Raw genomic sequence first — 19,778 nt, forward strand, 5'->3', positions numbered from 1 at the left:
ATAAATTTAAATTTTACAAGGACTAAATGTAAAAAATCAAAACCCCAAATCTAATAATTTAAAGAGTTATATACTTATATTTATATATATTTATTAATAAATTTTAATTCTACAGGGTCAAAAGTAAAAAAAGAAAAAAATTAAAAAACCTCGGCTCAAAAACTCCTACCCCCCTTGGCCATCACCCCACATCTTCTCTCTAGCCTCCATCCCTGTCCTTTCTCATTCATCATTGTCGGCAAGTCGGATCTCTTGTCTATGATCATTATTGAAGAGACGCTTGATGTTGCAAAAGATATTTGATTTTTTTAATGTCCAAAATTGAGAAAACTCTTTATTATTTTTGTTGCAATTTTCGTTGTGTGAAGAATAGGATTTTAATCCTATTTGTAAGTAATAAGTTTTTCACATTTGTTTTTTTATGTAATATTGTTATATAAAACAATTCGAAGAAGTTAATGAAACTTAAATTTGGATTCGGATATCTGATACTCGATTTGGTATAAATCAGGAACCCAATTTTTGGTATCCTGTTTAAACCAGTCGGATACGGGTCGAGTTTTTGTCGATCAGAAAACTTGGTACCCGATCCGGTTTTAAAAATTAGATCGGGCACCCGGTTTTGCTCACTCCTAGCGAAGATCGTGTTGAGCCATTTGCGGTGTTTTTCAAAACGCGGGCTAAAGTTCAAATTTACTGGAGTTTCGGCAAAAACAGCGTCAAAACCCTAAAGTTTGCAGCATTTTTGGAAAACATTGCGAATAAAACGCCGCTAAAAACCCTTTATGATGTAGTGTTGGTGGACTAATTAGGAAGTTCGGTGGAAAATGAGGCTTTTGAAGTACCAAGTGATCTATGTATTTGGGTTTTGTTAGAGTTTTTCACAAGTAGTAGAGTTTGAATCACGAGTAAAGATACATTTTTGGGAGTGTGAGAAGTGATTGTCTATGGATGGTTCCACTGCCCACGTACTCAGGGCCTCACCCCACTTGTTCCGACAAGGCTCGTGCACACCCGTCTTTCTTAGCGGCCTAACATCTTATCTTAAAAAAAATGAAGAGATTTGACTTGCACTAATGAATTATCAAGTTGTCTTTTAAATATAAAGAGAATGTTATGTCTAGTTGGTCTTGTTTTCTGTGTGTGTATTAAATTGTAAAAGTCCGGCGGAGTTGACCAGAGTTTTCTCTTATGTTGTAATATTACCTATGAACTAAAGAAGAGTAATATTGAGCTGTGACTTTTGTGAGAAATTCATCTTCAGTCCTCAACAACATGGACATCCTTCACAAACTAGCTCAACTTAATTCTCATAGAAAAGGAGACCGTTGATTCATGAGTCTGTTCATTGATGGCAAATCTGAACTCCATGTAGGAAAACCAAAGACATGCATGTAGTAGCTCAGAAATTTAATATTCATATATATTCACACTTATCTATATACGCCAACAAAGAATATTCACACTTATCTATGTACACCAACAAATCAATGAGTAAGGAATAGGTGTTTCTGATGCAAAAGTTCACTCCAATATTTGGTTTTGGCAAATGTGGAAAAGTGATGTTTGTACAGCTTGTGTGGAGAACGGTCAAGTGTGTCTTGCTCTGGACTGCTAAGAAAAAGTAAGGTTTTATGCATCTTGCCCCTCAGTCCCTGGGATTGCATTAGATGGTCCCTGCATAGAATGTGAAGAAAGCATCAAATGTCACTAATTTCAGGACAAAATTGGGAAGGTTATGAGATTGGCTTAATTTCCAAGAGATGATAGAATAAATATCACAGCACATATGGCCCTTGCTGAAGTTATTTAAAAACTGCAAGCTTACAATATGCTTGATAAGAAATGCATTATTAAACACAAGCCACACTGGAAACATATATAGGAGTTGCTCACCCCAGCATTGTTTTGAACTTGTGCAAGGGTTGCAATAACATCTCCTATAGTGGGTCGGTCCGTAGGATTATGTTCCAAACATTGATAAGCAAGTTTCATCAAAACAGTTGCCTCTTCAATGGAATATTCAACATACAAACGAGAATCTAGAATGATACAGATTTTTTTACCCAATACCAGCTCTAGTGCCTGGAAACATGAAACATGAAACATGAAACATGATTATAACAAATAGATAACATATACTTTGAATACAAGTCCAGAAATGCAAAAGAAAATTTGGGTGTGCATAGTTATAATGCTTTTGGCTACTAGAGAAGTGAATTGCACTGTCTCCTGATTCTCTTAATCCTATGCTTAATTAAAATTGAAAAAAATCTATCTAAAAGAGAATCAGTAGAAGAAAAGAAGCAGAAATTAATATTATATGAGATATATGGCATGTATAAAAGCTCAATTACCTCATCTCGCGGAATTTGCTTTCCGCTAAGTAGATCTTGTAGAATAATGCCAAAGCTGTATATCATGCTTTCAGGAGTGACCATTCCTACAAAAAGAAAAACAATTTTTTTCTTTTTTTGTAGGAATGGTTCACACAATTATTTGGCTAATACCTTTAATTAAAATACAAAACCAACTAGTTAATAATATTTTCTTTACTAAAAGAGAATCAGAGCGCATGTAGACAACTATAACATGGTCAAATATGCCTGCCAACTACAACAAATGAATTTTAAGCAATGATAGGTCAATACCCACTACGCACTCTGGAGGCATGTAAGAAATGTTAGTGCGGTAGCATCTACTTTTCCTGTGATTTTTCGCAAGACCGAAACAAGAAAGGCAAGGACTGCCGACCTACAAAAAGAACAAAAGAACAAAAACATCTAAGGTTGCTAGCTTTATTAATCAGTTTCATTAGTATTATCTAAAGATCTATTTCTTTTAAAAATAATAACTAATATGACCTCATCAAAAAGAACTTTATTTGGATTTAGTTCAAAATATAGAGTTCGTGCTTCATTGATGCAATATTCCAAGGCTTCTGCTATATAGTATGCAACTCTTAAGCGCATAGACCACTCCTTGTTCCTATTTCTAGCTGCAGAAATAATTGGAAATTATTTAACATCTTAAAACATGATAGAATGAAGATACATGAAAAATTTGTACAAGATGCTTAGATGCTTATGGAACTTGTTATCATTCTCAAGAAATAAAATCAATCAACACAAAGAAGCACATGTAAATATATGAAAACTCAAATGAAATTGATAGCACAACAAGAAAAAAGATATACCATCGACATCCTCATCACACCAAAGCAAGTCTAATTGTAAGCAAGATATGATGAGCTATATGTCCTTACAGGGGTTTTAAAAGCTTCTAGAGATAGAGTGAAAATAATTGACACCCATTTTTTAGAAATACATGGCATCATTTCTCACATGTTGCTCCTTGAGTTTGATTTCCCAAACAAGCTGGAAGCTTGTTGAAAATATTCTATTAAAACATCAGACATGCTGAGGGCTGACAAACAAGGAAGAGCTTGGAGCAGCTTACCATAGAGCTAAATGTACAGTAGAGAAGTATTTAGTGGGAAGATGTATGGAAGAACAAAAACACATTAGGGAGGTGATTTATGATGAGAGAAAATGGGGGGATTCTTGATTTTCAAATTTCCTTTATCAAAATTATCAAATTTGGGTATCATTCAAAAGTCTATGATGAAAACTGTGGCTAAAACTGAGAACATCATGGCAAATACAGGGCTAAACTGGGTAGCATCATCACCAAAAAGGAAATTGTGTGTACCAAAGGTCAAGATTAATTTCATCAGCTTAAGGAGACGCAAGTACGATCTTCTTTCAAAAAATTGCAAATGGTTGTTGCAGAAAAATCTTATTTTACAATGTTACATAATGAAAGCGGGGTATAATTTAAGAATAAAGAGATTTGCAAAGCATACTATTACACCAAACCCTTTCAAGCAGCAGAAAAAGTGAAGGGGGGCTGTAATGCCATTAATTCTCTGTGTAAACCAGATGGACTTGTCTTCACTTGAAAGTCCTTTCCAATGAAGGAAATTACAGGAGCTATCTAATGACCCATGTATCCAGAAAAAGCACCAAGCTTCTTGGACAGCTATCCCATCCTGTTTTCTGTGCCACTTTGGACACTCTCAAAGAGATGCCCTTGGAAAGATATATTTTTTAACCCTAACCTTATCATGGCAGTGCAAAATTGGAAACAAATTCAATCAAGCCGTCCCAGCTTGACTGAATCGGTGCACACTGCTGATCAGGAGTAGTCCTCCTATCCTTATTGCTGGGCAGGCCTGTGTCTCCAGACGGTTGACTTCGTCGTCCCAGCTTGTCTCATTTTATCTTTTTTCCTGTCTTGATTTTGCTCACTGTTTTCCTCATCCCTGGTGAGGATTTCAGTTTGTTATTTTATTTTAGACTTTTCTTGTTCGCGACCTTTTCTACTGTACTCCTCTGTTTCCTTCTTCTTAATAAATTAGTGGTTTATCCACTTTATTCAAAAAAAAAAAAAATTCAATCAAGCCCCACTAATGTTCCTCCGAAAAGAAGGGTGCTGACAAATTAAGACTTCAATATGTTTGCTGAATTGATGCTGTTGTGAATTCAATAGAGGTGACACTTTCTTTTTCAAGACGGAGAAAAATCTGGGTTTATAGCTCAAGTTATTATTATAAACACATCCAAACACTAATTTATTTTAGTCTCTAATCACTCTATATAAAGTATAAACGCTGGTTTAATTACAAGTCTTAAATACATAATTATTGAATGAGATTACAAATTGCTCCAAGAGTTAAATCTCATGAATTTTGCTAGCATTAACAAAAACTAAATTAAAAAAACAGCCAAATTTGTGCATACCAATTCAAGCCCAGAGCATCAAACAGTGATCACTCTAAATTCCATTCAATCATATGACATCAAGAAATAACCAAGAATCTACTAAAAAAGAATCCTAGACTCCATTCAATTGATTCAAATCACATTCAGAAATAGAAAATTAAGAATCAACAAAGAACCAAAAATCACAATAAGAAATAGCAAAGAATCAACACATAACCAAAATTACATAAAGAAATAGCAAAAAATCAACACAGAACCAAGAATCACATTAAGTAATAGCAAAGAATCAGCACAGAACCAAAATCAAGAAGCTAGCAAGTATACGAGGGAGAGAAGAGAACAAAGCATACAGTTGGAAAGATGAGTGGCGAGTGAAACATTGGGCATGAACTCCGCCACAAGAAGCCTCTCATCAGCATCGCAGTAGTACCCAATCAAGTTCACAAGCCTCCGATGTCTCAACCTTCCCCCTCTAATCGCCATCTCCTACAAAACACCCCCATTCCAAACATACATCTCACCAACAATCACAACAAGAAACAATTGGACTAATTAAACAAGAACAAACCCTGAACTGCGCTTCATCAGGCCAGGCCAACAAGGTAAACCTCTTGACGGCGATTCGCTGGCCCCCAGGAAGGCGGCCCCTGTAAGTGTTGTTCGGGATTTCACCGCCGCCTTTTGAGACAAAGTTCTGGCCGGAGAATCCATCCGTCGCAGCCATTAGCTCGTGAAGAGTGTACTGGCGGAATGGCGCTGTTCCCTCTTGATGTTGTTCGGTGATGATGTTCCATCCGTCTTCTGAGAGGGCCATCACCTCGGCGGGGTTGACATCGGTGTCTTCGGCCGGGTTGACATTGGTGTCTGGGGCGTCGTGGTGGTGCTCGTCGTTGTCGGAGTCGGGGTTCTGCGGTTGGTGGGCGGTGGTAAAGCAGCAACCCATCAATGGCGGTGGGTTGGGAAAAGGGAATGATTGTGGTGGTGAATGATGTTTGGAGCGCGCGGAGAAGATGATCACTGTTCTTGTTTGTTCAGTACATCCTTTTATACTGTTTCCAGCCAACTTCTTTAATGATGAAGTTTTAATTATTTAATTTTCAAAATATGATACTCCATATTAGTCTAGTAACATCACATAATTCTATTATGAGCTGCTCCTAGTTTTGGTTAACGTGGAGAATGTTACGAGGTGTTTTTTTTCCTTTTATGTTATGTGCTAATTTGTGTTAGTCCTTCTTTCGTTTGTTAGTGTCTTTTTGTGTTCGTTGATTTCCACTTCTCATACTTAATGACTGTTTTGTTTTTATTCTTTGTATTATTGTTGCACCCCATTTTTTTTTAATAAAACCTGATTTATTTATTTTTTTTCAAAAACAAAAATAATTAATTAATCATTTGAATAGTAGTGGGTCAGTGGTGCAAGTAAATTTATGGTGAAATTTCTACTCTAGTGTTATTTGGGAGAAACCAGTGGCGGACCCAGAAATTTAGTTCAGCCCGGGCTTAAATAAAAATCAATGTTTTCATATTCGTCACATTTTAATTTTCTGACGTTCCTAGCCCAACCATAGCCTCTCCTCAGTCCAACCACGACCAGTGGCAGAACCAGAACTCACGGTAAAAGGGGGTTAAAGTCAACTACTGTGAGGGATGTTTTGAACAATTTTTCAAATTTTATTAAGGGGCCGATTTTGCTCACCCCTTATTCACAATAAGAGGCCGTTTGGTTCGCAAAGAAAAAAAATTCAAATCACTCATCTAAACTATTTAAGTGTTATATATATATTAATAAATTTAAATTTTACAAGGGCTAAAAGTATATATATATATATATATATATATATCCAAACGCCTAATCTAACAATTTCAAGAGTTATATAGTTATATATATATATAATAAATTTCAATTTTACAGGGGTTAAAAGTAAAAAGAAAAAATTCCAAATCTTGCCCCACGTCCCCAACGGCCATCACCCCCTCCCCCTGATTGATAAAATTTTTTGTTATGACTTTTGTTGTGGGGAAAATAATATAAGAATTCAATGCTCTTATAAGTTGTAAATTTTTCATATTTGTTTTTTAAATGTAATGTTGTTATATAAAATCAAATTCATCGAGTAAATAAAACTTAAATTCGGATCCGGATATTCGGTTTAAACCCGGCATCCGATTTTTGGTACCCGGTTTAAACCGGAGTTTTGCTTATCCAAAAAACCGGGTATCCGATCCGGTTTTAAAAATCGGATCAGATACCCGATTTTGCTCACCCTTTATTCACAATAAGGGGTCGTTTGGTTCGCGATAATGTAGAAAGAATACCACTTATTACATGGTAATATGAAAATATTACCATATTTGGTATTGCACCGGTGATAATCTAGATGGTAATATCACATTAGTAATATGCGAACATTACCAATAAAGTTGGTAATCCTATTACCACCAAATTTTGTGTCTATCTTGGATTACCAAGCATGTAGTAATCTTATAACTTAGTAATGAACTATTCCCAAGAATAAGAGTTCCCAACCATGGTTATATCAAATTACTACAAATATTTCCAACCATATAATATTCTCACCATATTACCATGGTAATCTCATTATATGGTGTCATTACCACGAACTAAACGGAACCTAATAATTACCACAATGAGATTACCGTGGTAATAAGGTCGGGAATGTTATATGCATAGAAATATTGTGGTCATGTAAGATTACCATGTTAGTTGAGAATTTATATTACTGGTAATCTTTCATTATCATGTTTGGTTAGCCATGGTAATCACCTAAGTAATATGTCAAATTTACCCAAAATACAATTACATATAAGATTTTAAAAAATTTCATTTAAAGTATTTAGATAAATAAATAATTAATTTATAATATCAAAAATTATTTTTTCACAATTTTTTTAAAATACTTTTATATTTACCAAAATGCCGCTACATATAAAATTTTTAAAAAAATAATTTGAAATATTTACATAAATAAATAATTTAATTATAATATCAAAAAATGATTTTCTACACAATTTTTTAAAATATCTTTGTATTTATGAAAATACCCCTACATATAAATTTTTTTAAAAAAATAAATTAAAGTATCTAGATAAATACATAATTAAAATATAATATCAAAAATTATTTTTTTTAAAGTACCTTTGTATTTAACAAAATACCCATACATATAAAATTTTAAAAAACTTAATTTAAAGTATTTTGTTAAATAAATAATTAAATTATAATATCAAAAATAATGTGGGAAAATAAAAACTAGGGTTTTGATAATGAGTATAATAAGGAAATTAGATTAAATGAGTGGGGGATATAATTGAAAAACAAAATTACACATTACCACCGTAATTTAGATAGACACTTATTTTAGTGATAATCAGATTATTAAAATATTTTGATTGTATATTAAGATGTGCTACATATATCACCTTTTAGGTTGAAGTTCAGTTATTTTAATGGACCAATCTGGACATATAAGGGATATTGGAGAGATTTTCTTTTGAATTGTTAAAACATTTAGTTAGAGTAGAATAATTATATTTTTAATAATTATTTTAATTTCCCCACTCACCATCAAAAATAGTTTATTTTATATGGTTTTCCTTTTCAGCTTGGGATAACTGGATAAGACTACCAAACTAACCAATCATTGATACAATTGATCAAGTTTGATCAAATTTTGTTTAAGCAGCTTTGGTCTAATCTCTACCCGAAAGAGCCATCTCCTTTTTGTTATTTTAGTATTAAAAACATTTATCTCTTAACCACTTTTAGGCATTAAAATGGTTGCATCTATATTTATTCTATTTTTTAAATCTTTTTTATTTTATTCCTTTTTGTTTTACAACCCAAATCCTTAACCGCACTTTTAAGAAAGGTGTCAAATCCCTTAGCCTTTTTTTGCATAAAATTAATAGAACTACCATTTGCTTACGGCAATAGTAGTTTTATGAAAGGAGGTGGTTTTATTCAATAAAAATTATTTAATAAAAATAGGGTTGCTAATTATTTAATAAAAATTATTGTTTTGATTTTTCTAACAAAACTGATATAAGATATTTATTAATTATTTTAAATGCTAATAGAATAACTCATAAAAGGTTTAAGATGATAAAAGATATATGATTGATTGATTGTTAAATTAAATTTTTAAATATAAAAAACGAATAATTATTATATTACGATGATAAAGTTTAAACATAGTATCAGCCTATGAGGTCCATAATAAATATTAAATTAAAAATTTTAAATATCAATTTCTTATAACAAATTATTATTATAATTAATTACATCGATAAGTACATAAAAAACTTTAAGGTTTAGACATTGAGGTCTTTAATAGGTGTTAACAAAAATTTTAAATACCAATTTATTATAGTTACAATGATAAGGTTTTCAAAAAAATCTTTCGTCTCAAGAATAGAAGCCAGTATGAGGACTTCAAAATTAGGGGCCTAAAGTAATTGCTTCACTCGCTTTACCCTTGGGTTGCCCTTGAAAGTGGTGAAGGATAGTGCTTCTAAGTAGTACTTAGAAGATCAATCACAGTGGTCGATATATAGGATGGTGAGAAACATTTAGTACTAGAAATCAAAGCAGGGATTGATGAAGATGTTATGAACATTGAGGTTAAGGTTGACACAGAACCTGGGATGAGAAAGTGTTCTTACCTTTTGGGATCATTACATGGGCAACACATGCTTGAGCTGGTTTGGAAACCTTCAAAATGAACTTTTTTTTTTTTTTAAGCTAAGATGAGTGATTAGGCCGCTAAAAAAAGTACCGGTGTGCACAAGCCTCAACAAAGTAAGTGGGGCCAGGGCCTACGCACACTTGGACACTGGGATCACAAGCACATAACCACTACTCACACTTCTAGAAATGTGCCCTCACCCATTATTCGAACTCTCACCACTTGTAAAGGATTCGAATGGGAACTCGGCTACCAATAAACTACTTAGTTGTTGGTCAAAATGAGTTATTTGGGAACCTTGTTGGGTAAGCGTAGCATTACCTTACGAGAATATCTTAATTATAATAATTAAAAATTAAAATACTTTCAATATTACTTAAATTTAAAATATAAAGTAATATTATATATATAATTTTATTTTGTAAATATTTAGTATTTATTTATTTATTTGAAATAGATAAGCTTTTCTTCTCTATCAATAGTGTGACGGGCAGTTCATCCCTAACCTCTCATTCGCCAACGAAAAGAGTTACCCTCCTTTGCATATTAATGTGAAGATGGTGCAAATATTTATTCAAATCATGAAAATATTTATTGCAATTATATCTAATTTATTACAGCACTGTCCTCACACCCTTCATTCAATATGAGCGTTTGTGGGAATTCCAAAAGTTCAAGCTCAGCCAACTCTGACCTGAGCAAGTGCAGCATGCACAGCCTTCTCCACCCCCTCTAAGTCCTTGTGCTCAGCCACAAAAACCTTGAGACCATGGACAGCATTCTTAATTACTCCAGCCTTAGAATGATTCAAGAAATAAATGGTTTGAAGAACCTTTTTCTTTTCTTTGCATGGATTCATCCTCATTAATTCATCCCAAAGAGCATCAAATCTCTGAAGCAATAGTTCTACAGCAATGGTGGCAACTGGACATGCAACAGCAGCACAACAAATGACAATGCTCGAAAACACCAAGTTAAAAACCCTCATTGAAACCTGAGTTCTGTAGAGCTTCTTGTTGAGTTCTTGATCTCGGAGATTAAGTTCATTGAGACTTGCACTTGTGTGCCTAGCAATGGTTTCGATGGACTCATAAGTGAACCGAGAAACTCCGGTGATGAGGCATGTTCAATGTGTCTGTTCATGTAAAAAATTGCATGTCCTGATTCAAATCAAACAAAAATTTTAAAAATTACATACAGTCAAATCATAATCGAATTAGGATAACATGTGGTTAAAATAAATAAATTTGATTATATTTGGATATTCAAGATAACTCTAGAAGACATTTTTGAGATAATCTAAAAATTTAGAATCTGAAGATCAGCCGAGAGCACAGATCTTGAGGCGATCTAAAACATCCAAATTATAAGATCAGCCGAGAGCACAAATTTCGAGGCGATCTAAAATATTCAAATCATAAGATCAGCCGAGAGCACAGATCTCGAGGCAATCTAAAATATCTAAATCATAAGATCATCTTAGAGTACAGATCTCGAGGCGATCTAAAATATTTACATCGCAAGATCATCTGAGAGCACAGATGTTGAGGCGATCTAATACATTTAAATCGCAAAGATCAACCGAGAGCACATATCTCGAGGTAAAATATAAATTACAAAATTACCCTTGAGAACATATCTCGAGGCAAATAATAAAATGCAAATTACAAAATTGCCCTTGAGAATTTATCTCGAGGCATAAATACAAATTACAAAAAAATGCCCTTGAGAACATATCTTGAGAATACATATCTCAAGGCAATCTCAAATCTTAGGATAGCTCAAGTGCGCATCTCGAGGTGATCCTAAATTTCATATAGCCTGAATACATATCTTGAGGCAATTTGAGAAATGCAAATCCTGAAACACCAAATACACATCCCGAGGCAAATTGGGATTAATGAATTCTAAAAAAATAATAATAGTAATAAAAATAATAAATAAAATAAATAAATAATTTTAATATTTCAAATTTCAAATTTGAATTAAAAAAAAGTTTGAAATCAGTTCCTCTCCGTTGCGATCTCACGTGAGGTTAAAGAGAGGGTTTCAGGATTAGGGTAAGAAGGGCGAAGTTCAAAAAAAAAAAAAATTGAAATATGATCCTCTCCGTTGTGATCTAATGGGAGGTTAAAGAGAGGGCTTCAGGATAAGAAGGGGAGAAGAATTGAAGAGGAAGGCGAAGGAGAAGGGAGCCTGGGGGGAGATGGCCAGAAAAAAAAATAAAAGAAAAAAGATGAGAAGAGAAAGACTTGAACAAAAAAAAATGAAGAAGAAGGAAAAAAGGAAAAAAATGAGAAGGAATTAAGAAGAAAAAGTCTTTAATCCTCTCCTCTTTATATATATATATATATATATAAAAAAATATCGCCTGAGCTGCCATTGTTGCCGTCATCACGTTGCTTGCTTGTCGCTGCTGCCTATCAAGGAAGCCGCCGACGTGGTTGAGTGACTGAGATAATGCCGCCAATCATGTCTGTTGCCTCTTGACACCGTTGCTGCTGCCACTTGCTATTGTCGTGCTGTCAACGTGAAGAATAAGAAAAAATTAGAAGAAAAAAAGAAAGAAAAACTGAAGAAAAAAAAAATCCTGATGCCGTCTATTGCCCACCGCTATGGCTGCTTGAGTGGAATAATGCCGTCAAGTATGCCCGATGCCGAAAGATGCCGCTCTTGATTGGAGCTGTAAAGATTGAGAAACCTGAGAAACTAGAAGATGTTGTGAGGATGTTGAAATCAAGGCATGAAAAGGACAATGAAGATAGATGAGCTTGAGGTGCTATTGCCATCGCCAACATAGCTGCCGCTGTCATCCTTGTCAGTTACCTGCGGTCATTCTCGACGACGTATCCACAAAAACGGAGGAGAAACAAAGAATTTGAAGATAAAAAAAAGAGGAAAAAAATGAAGATTTCAAGAAGAAGAGAGAAAGCTACAACCATTATCATCACACTATTGCTGCTGCTTCTGTCATCAACGTCATTACCTGTTGCCATTGCTAATCGCCGCCGTCGTTGCACTGCAGGACAACATTGCAGTCGTTCGTCTTTGTGACCAGATCTTGAAGGAGATGGCCTCCACCTATCAACTATTGCTGTCGTCGTGGCCGCAGCCGCAACCGCAAGTACATCCTTGCTCAATGATATCAAACATAAAACTCTTCACTGACCAAACATAAAACTGTTCATCCATCAAGAGTTGGCTCGACTCTATTTACCTCACTTGCCCGGTCATCGGCGAGAAGCTCACTAATGCAAATATGATGGTACCTAACTCCACTCTCTGGAAATTGGGGGAGCAACTTTGCCTAGAAAATGACATCCAAACCAATGAACCAAACAATAATAAAGATATGTCTCCAAGACAATGGAGCCCGGTGGCTTTGCCGCCGCCATAGTGATGAAAATGACTGCTGCATACCTCGTCAACATGATCTGGACTTCTTCGAGTGAAGAAGTTAAAGCTAAAGCTGCATATGAAATCCGGTTGCTAACTAAATCCAATCTATTCAACCAAGATTACTCTGTGCAATCTGGTGCAGCCCCTTGGCTACTAAAATTTTTTTTCTTCATCCAATCCTTCAGCTCAAGAACACTCAGTCGCTACACTTCTCAACATCTTTAAAGTGGAGTTTGGCCGCATTGCTATCTTCGAGAATGGTGGTCTGCTCTCATTGCTCAGAGTATCAAGGTTGGAGCTCGACATAATGCAGTCGCTATCCTTTTCTACCTTTCTTCCATTGATGAGTACAGAAAAAATTATTGGAGAAGCACTGGAAGCCATTCCGGCATTGGTTGATCTTCTAAAACGTGGAATGTACAGAGAGAAAAAAGAATGTAGTTGTGACACTGTTTGGCCTTCTCATTTTTCCCGGAAAAATTTTAAAAAAAAAACAAAAGAGCCTTGTTTGAAGAAGGCCAGCCCAACATTGTCCAAGCAAAATAATTGAATAATAAAATAAGTTATAATAAATTATCACTATAACAAAAAATGCGATTTGCGACACAATAAATCCAAAATGTGTTGCAGATCACAATTTGCAACATAATCTGCGACACAGTAGAATGTGTCACGTTTCAGATGTCGCAAATTTTTGTGACACTTTTAAAGAATGTGTCGCAGATTTGCGACACAAAATAAAAATGGTCAAATTTCATCGCAATTCATGGGTCTTTTGAGATGATATTTAAAATTCAATTTACATCAATATGCGACATTGTTTGCAACACATTTTGTGTGTCGCAAATTGTGTTGCAAATGTGAGATTTTTTGCAACAAAACTTGCAATATATTTTAATTGTCGCAAAACTTTTTGTGTCGCAACTTTTGTTGCAACTGTGTGACAGTTTTTGCAACAAATCTTGCACAACACATTTAAGTATGTTGCAATCTTGAAACATTTTGAGACACATTTTTATTGTCGCAAATTATGTTGCAAATTAATTATTCATAACAAAAAAACTGCAACACGGTTTGTGATTATTTGTAATAATTTTTTTAAATATTTTTTACAAACCTGTTTTAAACTTAAACTTACAATCCTCAACAATAACTTCTATAATATTTTGCAAAATAAGCATTCGATTTCTAAGTATCCAGAACAACAATTCAATACAAAATATAATAATACAAACATATAATACAACAAACCAATACAAAATATATAAGTCCAAACATTTAATAAGACAATCCAATACAAAATATAATAGTCTAAACATCTAATATAACAAAAAGTTATAAAAATATCTAATTTTGTTGTAATTTCATCGACATCCTTATTTTCCTATTGGGCTGAAGGTTGAGGCTATTCAATATCCTGATAGTAGCATGTGAAGTACAAAGAGCTATCTCAAAATTTACTTGAATACCTTGAGATTGTAAGAGCGAAAGGATGTATTGGTTCTGCTGCTTCTGCTCTTTCATTCCAGCTTGCTTATAACCTCTGGACGGATAGAAGCAACAAATTGCTGAGCAGTTTGTTTTTTTTGAATCATACTTTCTCAATGTCGAGCATTGTGTCTCCATATTCATGTTCATTCCACCCTTCTGATGGAGAAATTTTCCCTACGAAAAAATTGAAGTCAAACACCATGTGATACAAGAAACATAAAAAAAAAGAAAAGAATAGTGTCTATTCCCTTGCATGCACATATGGGACATACAAACAAATAATTGATCATGGATAATAAAATATAGAAAAGTGATGCAGTCAAAATTGAAGCAAATGGTTGAAAATCTATGTTCACATGTATAGCTTGATGATCTATAACGGCTTCTATAATATGGCGAAGCACTTGGAGACCGACGTCGAGCTTTTAAAACACAAACACCATTAGCATATGTTCAAATTTAAATAAGAAAACCAACATAGTTCTAGTATACTTGGTGGAATAACATCTATGTTCACAAACAGAACTATAGAAGAGGTTGACAGTAAGAAAAGAACCAAAATTTCCAACACAAGTAACTTCAACTTTATATCTATGCATGCATATATATCCAGATAAAACCAACAAATTATCTGTGCAAGTAGTGCTTATAATGGAAGGTCCTCGCACCAAGATATCGGCTTGGAGTGGGTATTCGACCATGTCTCCTCCTAGCCTGAAAGGAGAAAATTGGGAAATAAGATAATGGTACCAATCTAAAAACCTGATCACATGCAAAAGAATAAAGCACAAAACTGAATGAAGCTTGCATTGCCGCATGATATTGAAATAGAACCAATGCAAGTTAAAATAAAATTGTTAATTGCACAACCCTTGGTTATATTGTCTAGTTTTGCTTGATCAGCTTTGATTTGATTGTTAGGATAAAGCTTTTGAAGTTTGATGAAGAGTGGCTACGCACAGCTAGCCTGCTTCTAAAAACACTTCAAAGGAACAACACCTCTCAAAAATCACTCAAAGCATCAATCGCCTCAATCAACTTAATATTGGAATGAACTAAATCATGATATTTGAAATGCTGCTTTACCTTTTCAGTGATAACCTGACCTTCAAGCACAAACCATCAAGAAACTTGAGGTAACGGTTTGCATCTTCAATTCTCTCCATGGTAACAAATCCAAAGCCACGAGACTCTCTTGACCATGGATCCACCACAAGACGTACATCAATCACCTGTAGACATGCATGACAAAAGAGATAGACATAAAGATATCTTCATATACACCAAAACATTGAGAACAAACATGAAAACTTGTTAAGAAGAACCATGATGGCTAAACTCATGAAGACACGTCTTTCTTTAACACTTGATGTTAAGCAAATCAACTTGATGATTGTTTTTATTGAGTCAATTTGTTTCCATTAGCAGCTTCACAATTTACTTTGGAAACAATGCAAACATGTTTAATGTATTCTTCGTGTGGATTATATCAATATCAAGATCTCAACTACACCTGTTGAACAAATCATCTCGCATTACTTTGGTGACAATATATGTTACTAATCTGAGTGTGGAGGGAATCCTTTCCTCAAGCTAGTTATTTGACAGTATTTTAATTTAGAAACTCATTTAAAACTAGGAAAATATATGAATGAGATATGGCATATTAATTTCTCCAGTGTCAGATGACCAATTCTAGACTTTCCCAAATATCAAAACAAGAAATTGAAGGTTTCTGTAAAAATCCGAGGCTTATCTATCTATCGGGTCTAGTGATAAGTTGAGCAATTTATACATAATCAAATAAAATACATGCTACTAATAAAAATATCGAACTCCTGTCTACAGAGATTTCAGATACTGAAGAGCTGTTTGATCAATAAAAAAAAAAAAATGAATCGATCTGATACCTGAATACTTTCAAGTTTTTTCAAAGAAACATCCAATGGTGTTGTCAGTTTCGCATATTCAAGAAGAAGTAATTTTGCAGCAGCCTTGTCACCTTTTGCCTGTATTGTCAATATCTCCCTACTGAGGCATGCCATGATTCTCATGAAGTAGAGCAATGATAGTAGGTGTTGCATGGTCTTTGTCGTTGGTTGGCTGGCAAGTTACACGAACAGTAGGACATTCCCCTTGCTCCACCACAAGCTTGGCGGTCTGGCTGGAGAACAATGGCTGGGTAAAGTACCGTTAAAGCTAATGCCAGCAGCCAATTCTCATCTCGCCCAATAACATCAGAAGCATTATTGTATTCTTCAAAAACAGCAAGAGCAGCAATTGGCATTGTGTTCATCATCATCATCATCATCATCACCTGCAGAAAAACAAGCAAAACTATGCAGTACCAACAATTAGCTTTCATCTTCATATATATCCACACATGTACAGTCTCCAAATCTTCTTAATTACACAATATTAAGATGTGTTGTCGGTATATATATACATAGACACACAAGTGCATCATGTGTGTGTGTGTGGGAGTGCATTATTTGATTGGTACTAGATACTTGTTCAGAAAAGAAAGGACAAGATTGATTAGTTGTTTCTCCATGTGAAGATGGTCACTCATATCATTTGTATCTTTACGTACAGTGTCTTATTACATGTAATGTGGACAGGCAACCAATCGCACAAAGTAATTATGAACTTCAGTTACATTATATTTTGTTAATTAACAATACTGTGAATTAGAAAATGGAAAACAACACCGGGAGTACTATTGATTATTTTAGCATATGGCTTTTAATTATTTATTCCCTTTAGTAGATACATGCATGATAAAAACAGAAAGACAAACCATCGGACATTGAGATAAACATGCAGATATCAGCTGTGATCACTAGCATTTTATTTTTTATATAAAGCATTTTATTATTCTCTGGAGGAACAAATTAATTAAGAAGACAATCATATATAATAATCAACAAGGATCACTTTGATCCATTACATTTTGCTGACAGAAATCATGCATATATTGGGAACAAGTTTGCCATTTCATCCAACTTCACTCCGTTCACTTCCAATGCAGAGCCAATTTTGGAAAAAGAACACATTTAGATAAATATAAGTATAGAACTATGCACATTCCAAAATTTTCCTAATTTCTATTCAGACATTCTTGAACCAAATTTAAGCTACTAAATTTAATTATTCAGATATTCATGTAAGGATGTTTCAGAACTCTGATCAACTAATCTACTTTTCTAAAGAACACATTCATGTTTAATGTAACGTCAACTCTTTCTAATAATATTAATTCTGTTCACAGAATAATTAGCATGCAAATGGATAGGAGTACAAGTTGGCATCATTCTTATGTTGAAAGCAAACCTTACAACAGCAGACACTTGAAGAAGAGAGATAGATAGAGATCAGAGGTGATAGATATATGTGTCTTCTATTTTTCTCCTTTGGCATATTAGTTAATATGTCAAACTTGATCATAAGTACTTGAGGAGTGTTAATTCATTTGAGGATTCAAAGTGTTCCATTTGCTAATTTCATCGTCCTAATATGATGTCTAGGTTAGGCAGCTTCTTCGGTGAGCTGGACTAGATATTCTCTGATCGCGAGACTCTCGTGTTCTATTAAACAATGGAGATGAACATACACATATATAACAAATAAAATATGATTAAATGCAAAATCAGTATTCATTGCAAAGGTTAAAAAAGAAATGAAATGGTGAAACAAATGCATCTTTCAAGTACTAAAGCAGACACATAATATGAGACAAGAAATCAGTCTGACCACAACCCCCAAAAATTAAACTATTCATCTAGTATAAGCATTGGTAAAATGTCCATCAACATCCAAACTATTCATCTATCATTCCCATAGCCCTTCCCATAAAATCTTCTAAAACCAACAAAAATGAACCCAAACAATAATCACATCATCTTAACAACATTTATATGAAGAATTCCACACAAAATAAATAATAATTAAGAATAGTTTCTATGATCGACCACATCATCAACATTAAGAACTATGATCAGAAATAGCAATGCACTTGAAAATACCCACAAAAATCACGCAAATGATCCAAAAAAAAAAAAAGCAGTACTGATTTAGAATGGTTTAAAATTGCATAAAAAAGGGTTTACCTAATCTTCTTTGAATCCAGAAATCCACAAAGCTCCAAAGCACCTTCAAAGAGGGAACAATGAGATTTGATTTCCAAAATAGCTTCAGATCTAAATCGAAATAGCTTGAGATTAGGGAAAATCAGACATGATTTGGAGGCGATTGAGGCCTTGGCGCACGAAATGGGTGATAATCTTGTATGTGCGCTGCTGCTCAGTGGGAGGCCAAGTCTCAAAGTGGTGGAGGATGTCGATGTTGTTGGTGGGGTTGCCGGAGCGGAGAGAAGCATAGGCATTCTTGCCGAGCACGGTGTGGTACATGGGCGGGAAGTCGATGACTGACACCATCAAGGTGCCGTCGATGCCGAAGCCCACGCCCTTCAAGGAGGACTTTGGGGTGGCAACGAAGGTGAGGTGTCTCGCCGGAGATTCAGCCATTGCGGCGTAGCGCCGGTGATAAACGGAGGTGGTGGTGAATGGATGACTTCTAGCCGGACTTGGATTCTAGGGTTAGGATTCTGTCATTTTTTATGTTAAGAAGAGCTTTTGTTTATGTTTTTGTGTTTTTGGGTAAATGTTTGTATTTTTCGATTTCTAGGGTTTTGAGTTTGGGGAAATTGTGGTTTGTTTTTCGCTTCTTTAGAAGTTTAAATTTTGTTATATAATTTCTGGATTTTTTTATTATTATTTTTATGCGTTTATCTTAATCAAATTCATGCTTTTGGTATATCTTGGTTGTGAATTTAAATATCATAAACTCTACTTTGCTTGCCATATGATTATGCCTATTATGTTGTTTTGGATGCTAATAGGGTGAAGAAAAGGGTTCAGAGTGTTATCTTTGTTTCAGTGTTGGGTATTAATTTCACAATGTGTTTTTCCTTTTTTTTTATTTTTTATTTATTTTGGTGGGACAATTAAAATATATGGAGGGTTCACAGAACAACAAACATAATAATTTCACTTGATATAATTTTTATTTTAATAATTTTAAAGTAACATAACCGTCACATTGCATGATTTTCTAGTATACTTTTAATTGATTTATAGGATGAGAAAAAAAACCACTAAGGATTTTAGAGTAAAGTGAGCCAACATATAAAAATTGGTAATTGTGTTTATTCCAAAAAATTTATTTTCATGCATAAATATAAATATTTTTACTTTTCAAAATAAGGAAATTATATTAATATAAATAAGGAAATTATATTAATGTAAATTATATTTTATTTTTATGTATAATATAATTTTTTATTGTTAAATTTGTGACATATTTTGCGACGCGAATAGATCGTTGCAAATAATGT

At 34.1% G+C, this 19,778-nt stretch overlaps 2 protein-coding genes across 8 annotated transcripts; both read right to left on the reverse strand.

The window, feature by feature from the left end:
* Positions 1 to 1,459: 1,459 nt before the first annotated feature.
* LOC120273790 (serine/threonine-protein kinase BSK1-2-like) lies at positions 1,460 to 13,276 on the reverse strand. The gene is made up of 12 exons (XM_039280493.1): positions 13,110 to 13,276; positions 12,914 to 12,962; positions 12,711 to 12,800; positions 12,480 to 12,624; positions 10,188 to 10,417; positions 5,353 to 5,850; positions 5,135 to 5,270; positions 2,865 to 2,998; positions 2,652 to 2,754; positions 2,358 to 2,443; positions 1,897 to 2,085; positions 1,460 to 1,677 (listed from the first exon to the last, which is right to left on the reverse strand). Exons 1-12 carry the CDS (start codon positions 13,274 to 13,276, stop codon positions 1,633 to 1,635), a joined length of 1,872 nt encoding a protein of 623 aa, XP_039136427.1. The 3' UTR covers positions 1,460 to 1,632.
* An 893-nt stretch (positions 13,277 to 14,169) lies between these two features.
* Positions 14,170 to 18,746, reverse strand: LOC120273904. Of its 7 annotated transcripts, none has more exons than XM_039280647.1 (6): positions 18,620 to 18,730; positions 18,493 to 18,535; positions 16,294 to 16,700; positions 15,470 to 15,615; positions 15,052 to 15,097; positions 14,170 to 14,557 (listed from the first exon to the last, which is right to left on the reverse strand). In XM_039280647.1, the coding sequence occupies exons 3-6, from the start codon at positions 16,465 to 16,467 to the stop codon at positions 14,240 to 14,242; spliced, it is 684 nt and encodes a 227-aa protein (XP_039136581.1). In that variant the 5' UTR covers positions 16,468 to 16,700; positions 18,493 to 18,535; positions 18,620 to 18,730; the 3' UTR covers positions 14,170 to 14,239. The 7 variants fall into 7 exon arrangements, 4 of the variants coding, with proteins under 4 accessions (XP_039136581.1, XP_039136580.1, XP_039136582.1 ...); XM_039280646.1 differs by having other exon boundaries at positions 16,294 to 16,720; XR_005540653.1 differs by lacking the exons at positions 18,493 to 18,535; positions 18,620 to 18,730 and adding an exon at positions 15,254 to 15,356 and having other exon boundaries at positions 16,294 to 17,395.
* Positions 18,747 to 19,778: the final 1,032 nt, after the last annotated feature.

Source organism: Dioscorea cayenensis, chromosome 12 (assembly GCF_009730915.1).
Source record: "Dioscorea cayenensis subsp. rotundata cultivar TDr96_F1 chromosome 12, TDr96_F1_v2_PseudoChromosome.rev07_lg8_w22 25.fasta, whole genome shotgun sequence".
In the NCBI taxonomy this organism is placed as follows: Eukaryota; Viridiplantae; Streptophyta; class Magnoliopsida; order Dioscoreales; family Dioscoreaceae; genus Dioscorea; species Dioscorea cayenensis.

What these genes read in the sequence shown, in the direction of transcription:
- LOC120273790 (XM_039280493.1), bottom strand. Translation starts at nt 13,276, where the DNA reads ATGGCTTCCAGTGCTTCTCCAATAATTTTTTCTGTACTCATCAATGGA. An exon ending in GCCTCCAGAGTGCGTAGTGG is followed by an intron (nt 2,444 to 2,651) that starts GTATTGACCTAT and finishes TTCTTTTTGTAG; the next exon opens with GAATGGTCACTCCTGAAAGC. An exon ending in AAGTTCAAAACAATGCTGGG is followed by an intron (nt 1,678 to 1,896) that starts GTGAGCAACTCC and finishes CATTCTATGCAG; the next exon opens with GGACCATCTAATGCAATCCC.
- LOC120273904 (XM_039280648.1), bottom strand. Translation starts at nt 16,467, where the DNA reads ATGCAACACCTACTATCATTGCTCTACTTCATGAGAATCATGGCATGC. An exon ending in AAAAACTTGAAAGTATTCAG is followed by an intron (nt 15,616 to 16,293) that starts GTATCAGATCGA and finishes GCATGTCTACAG; the next exon opens with GTGATTGATGTACGTCTTGT. An exon ending in GTCAGGTTATCACTGAAAAG is followed by an intron (nt 15,098 to 15,469) that starts GTAAAGCAGCAT and finishes TTCTCCTTTCAG; the next exon opens with GCTAGGAGGAGACATGGTCG.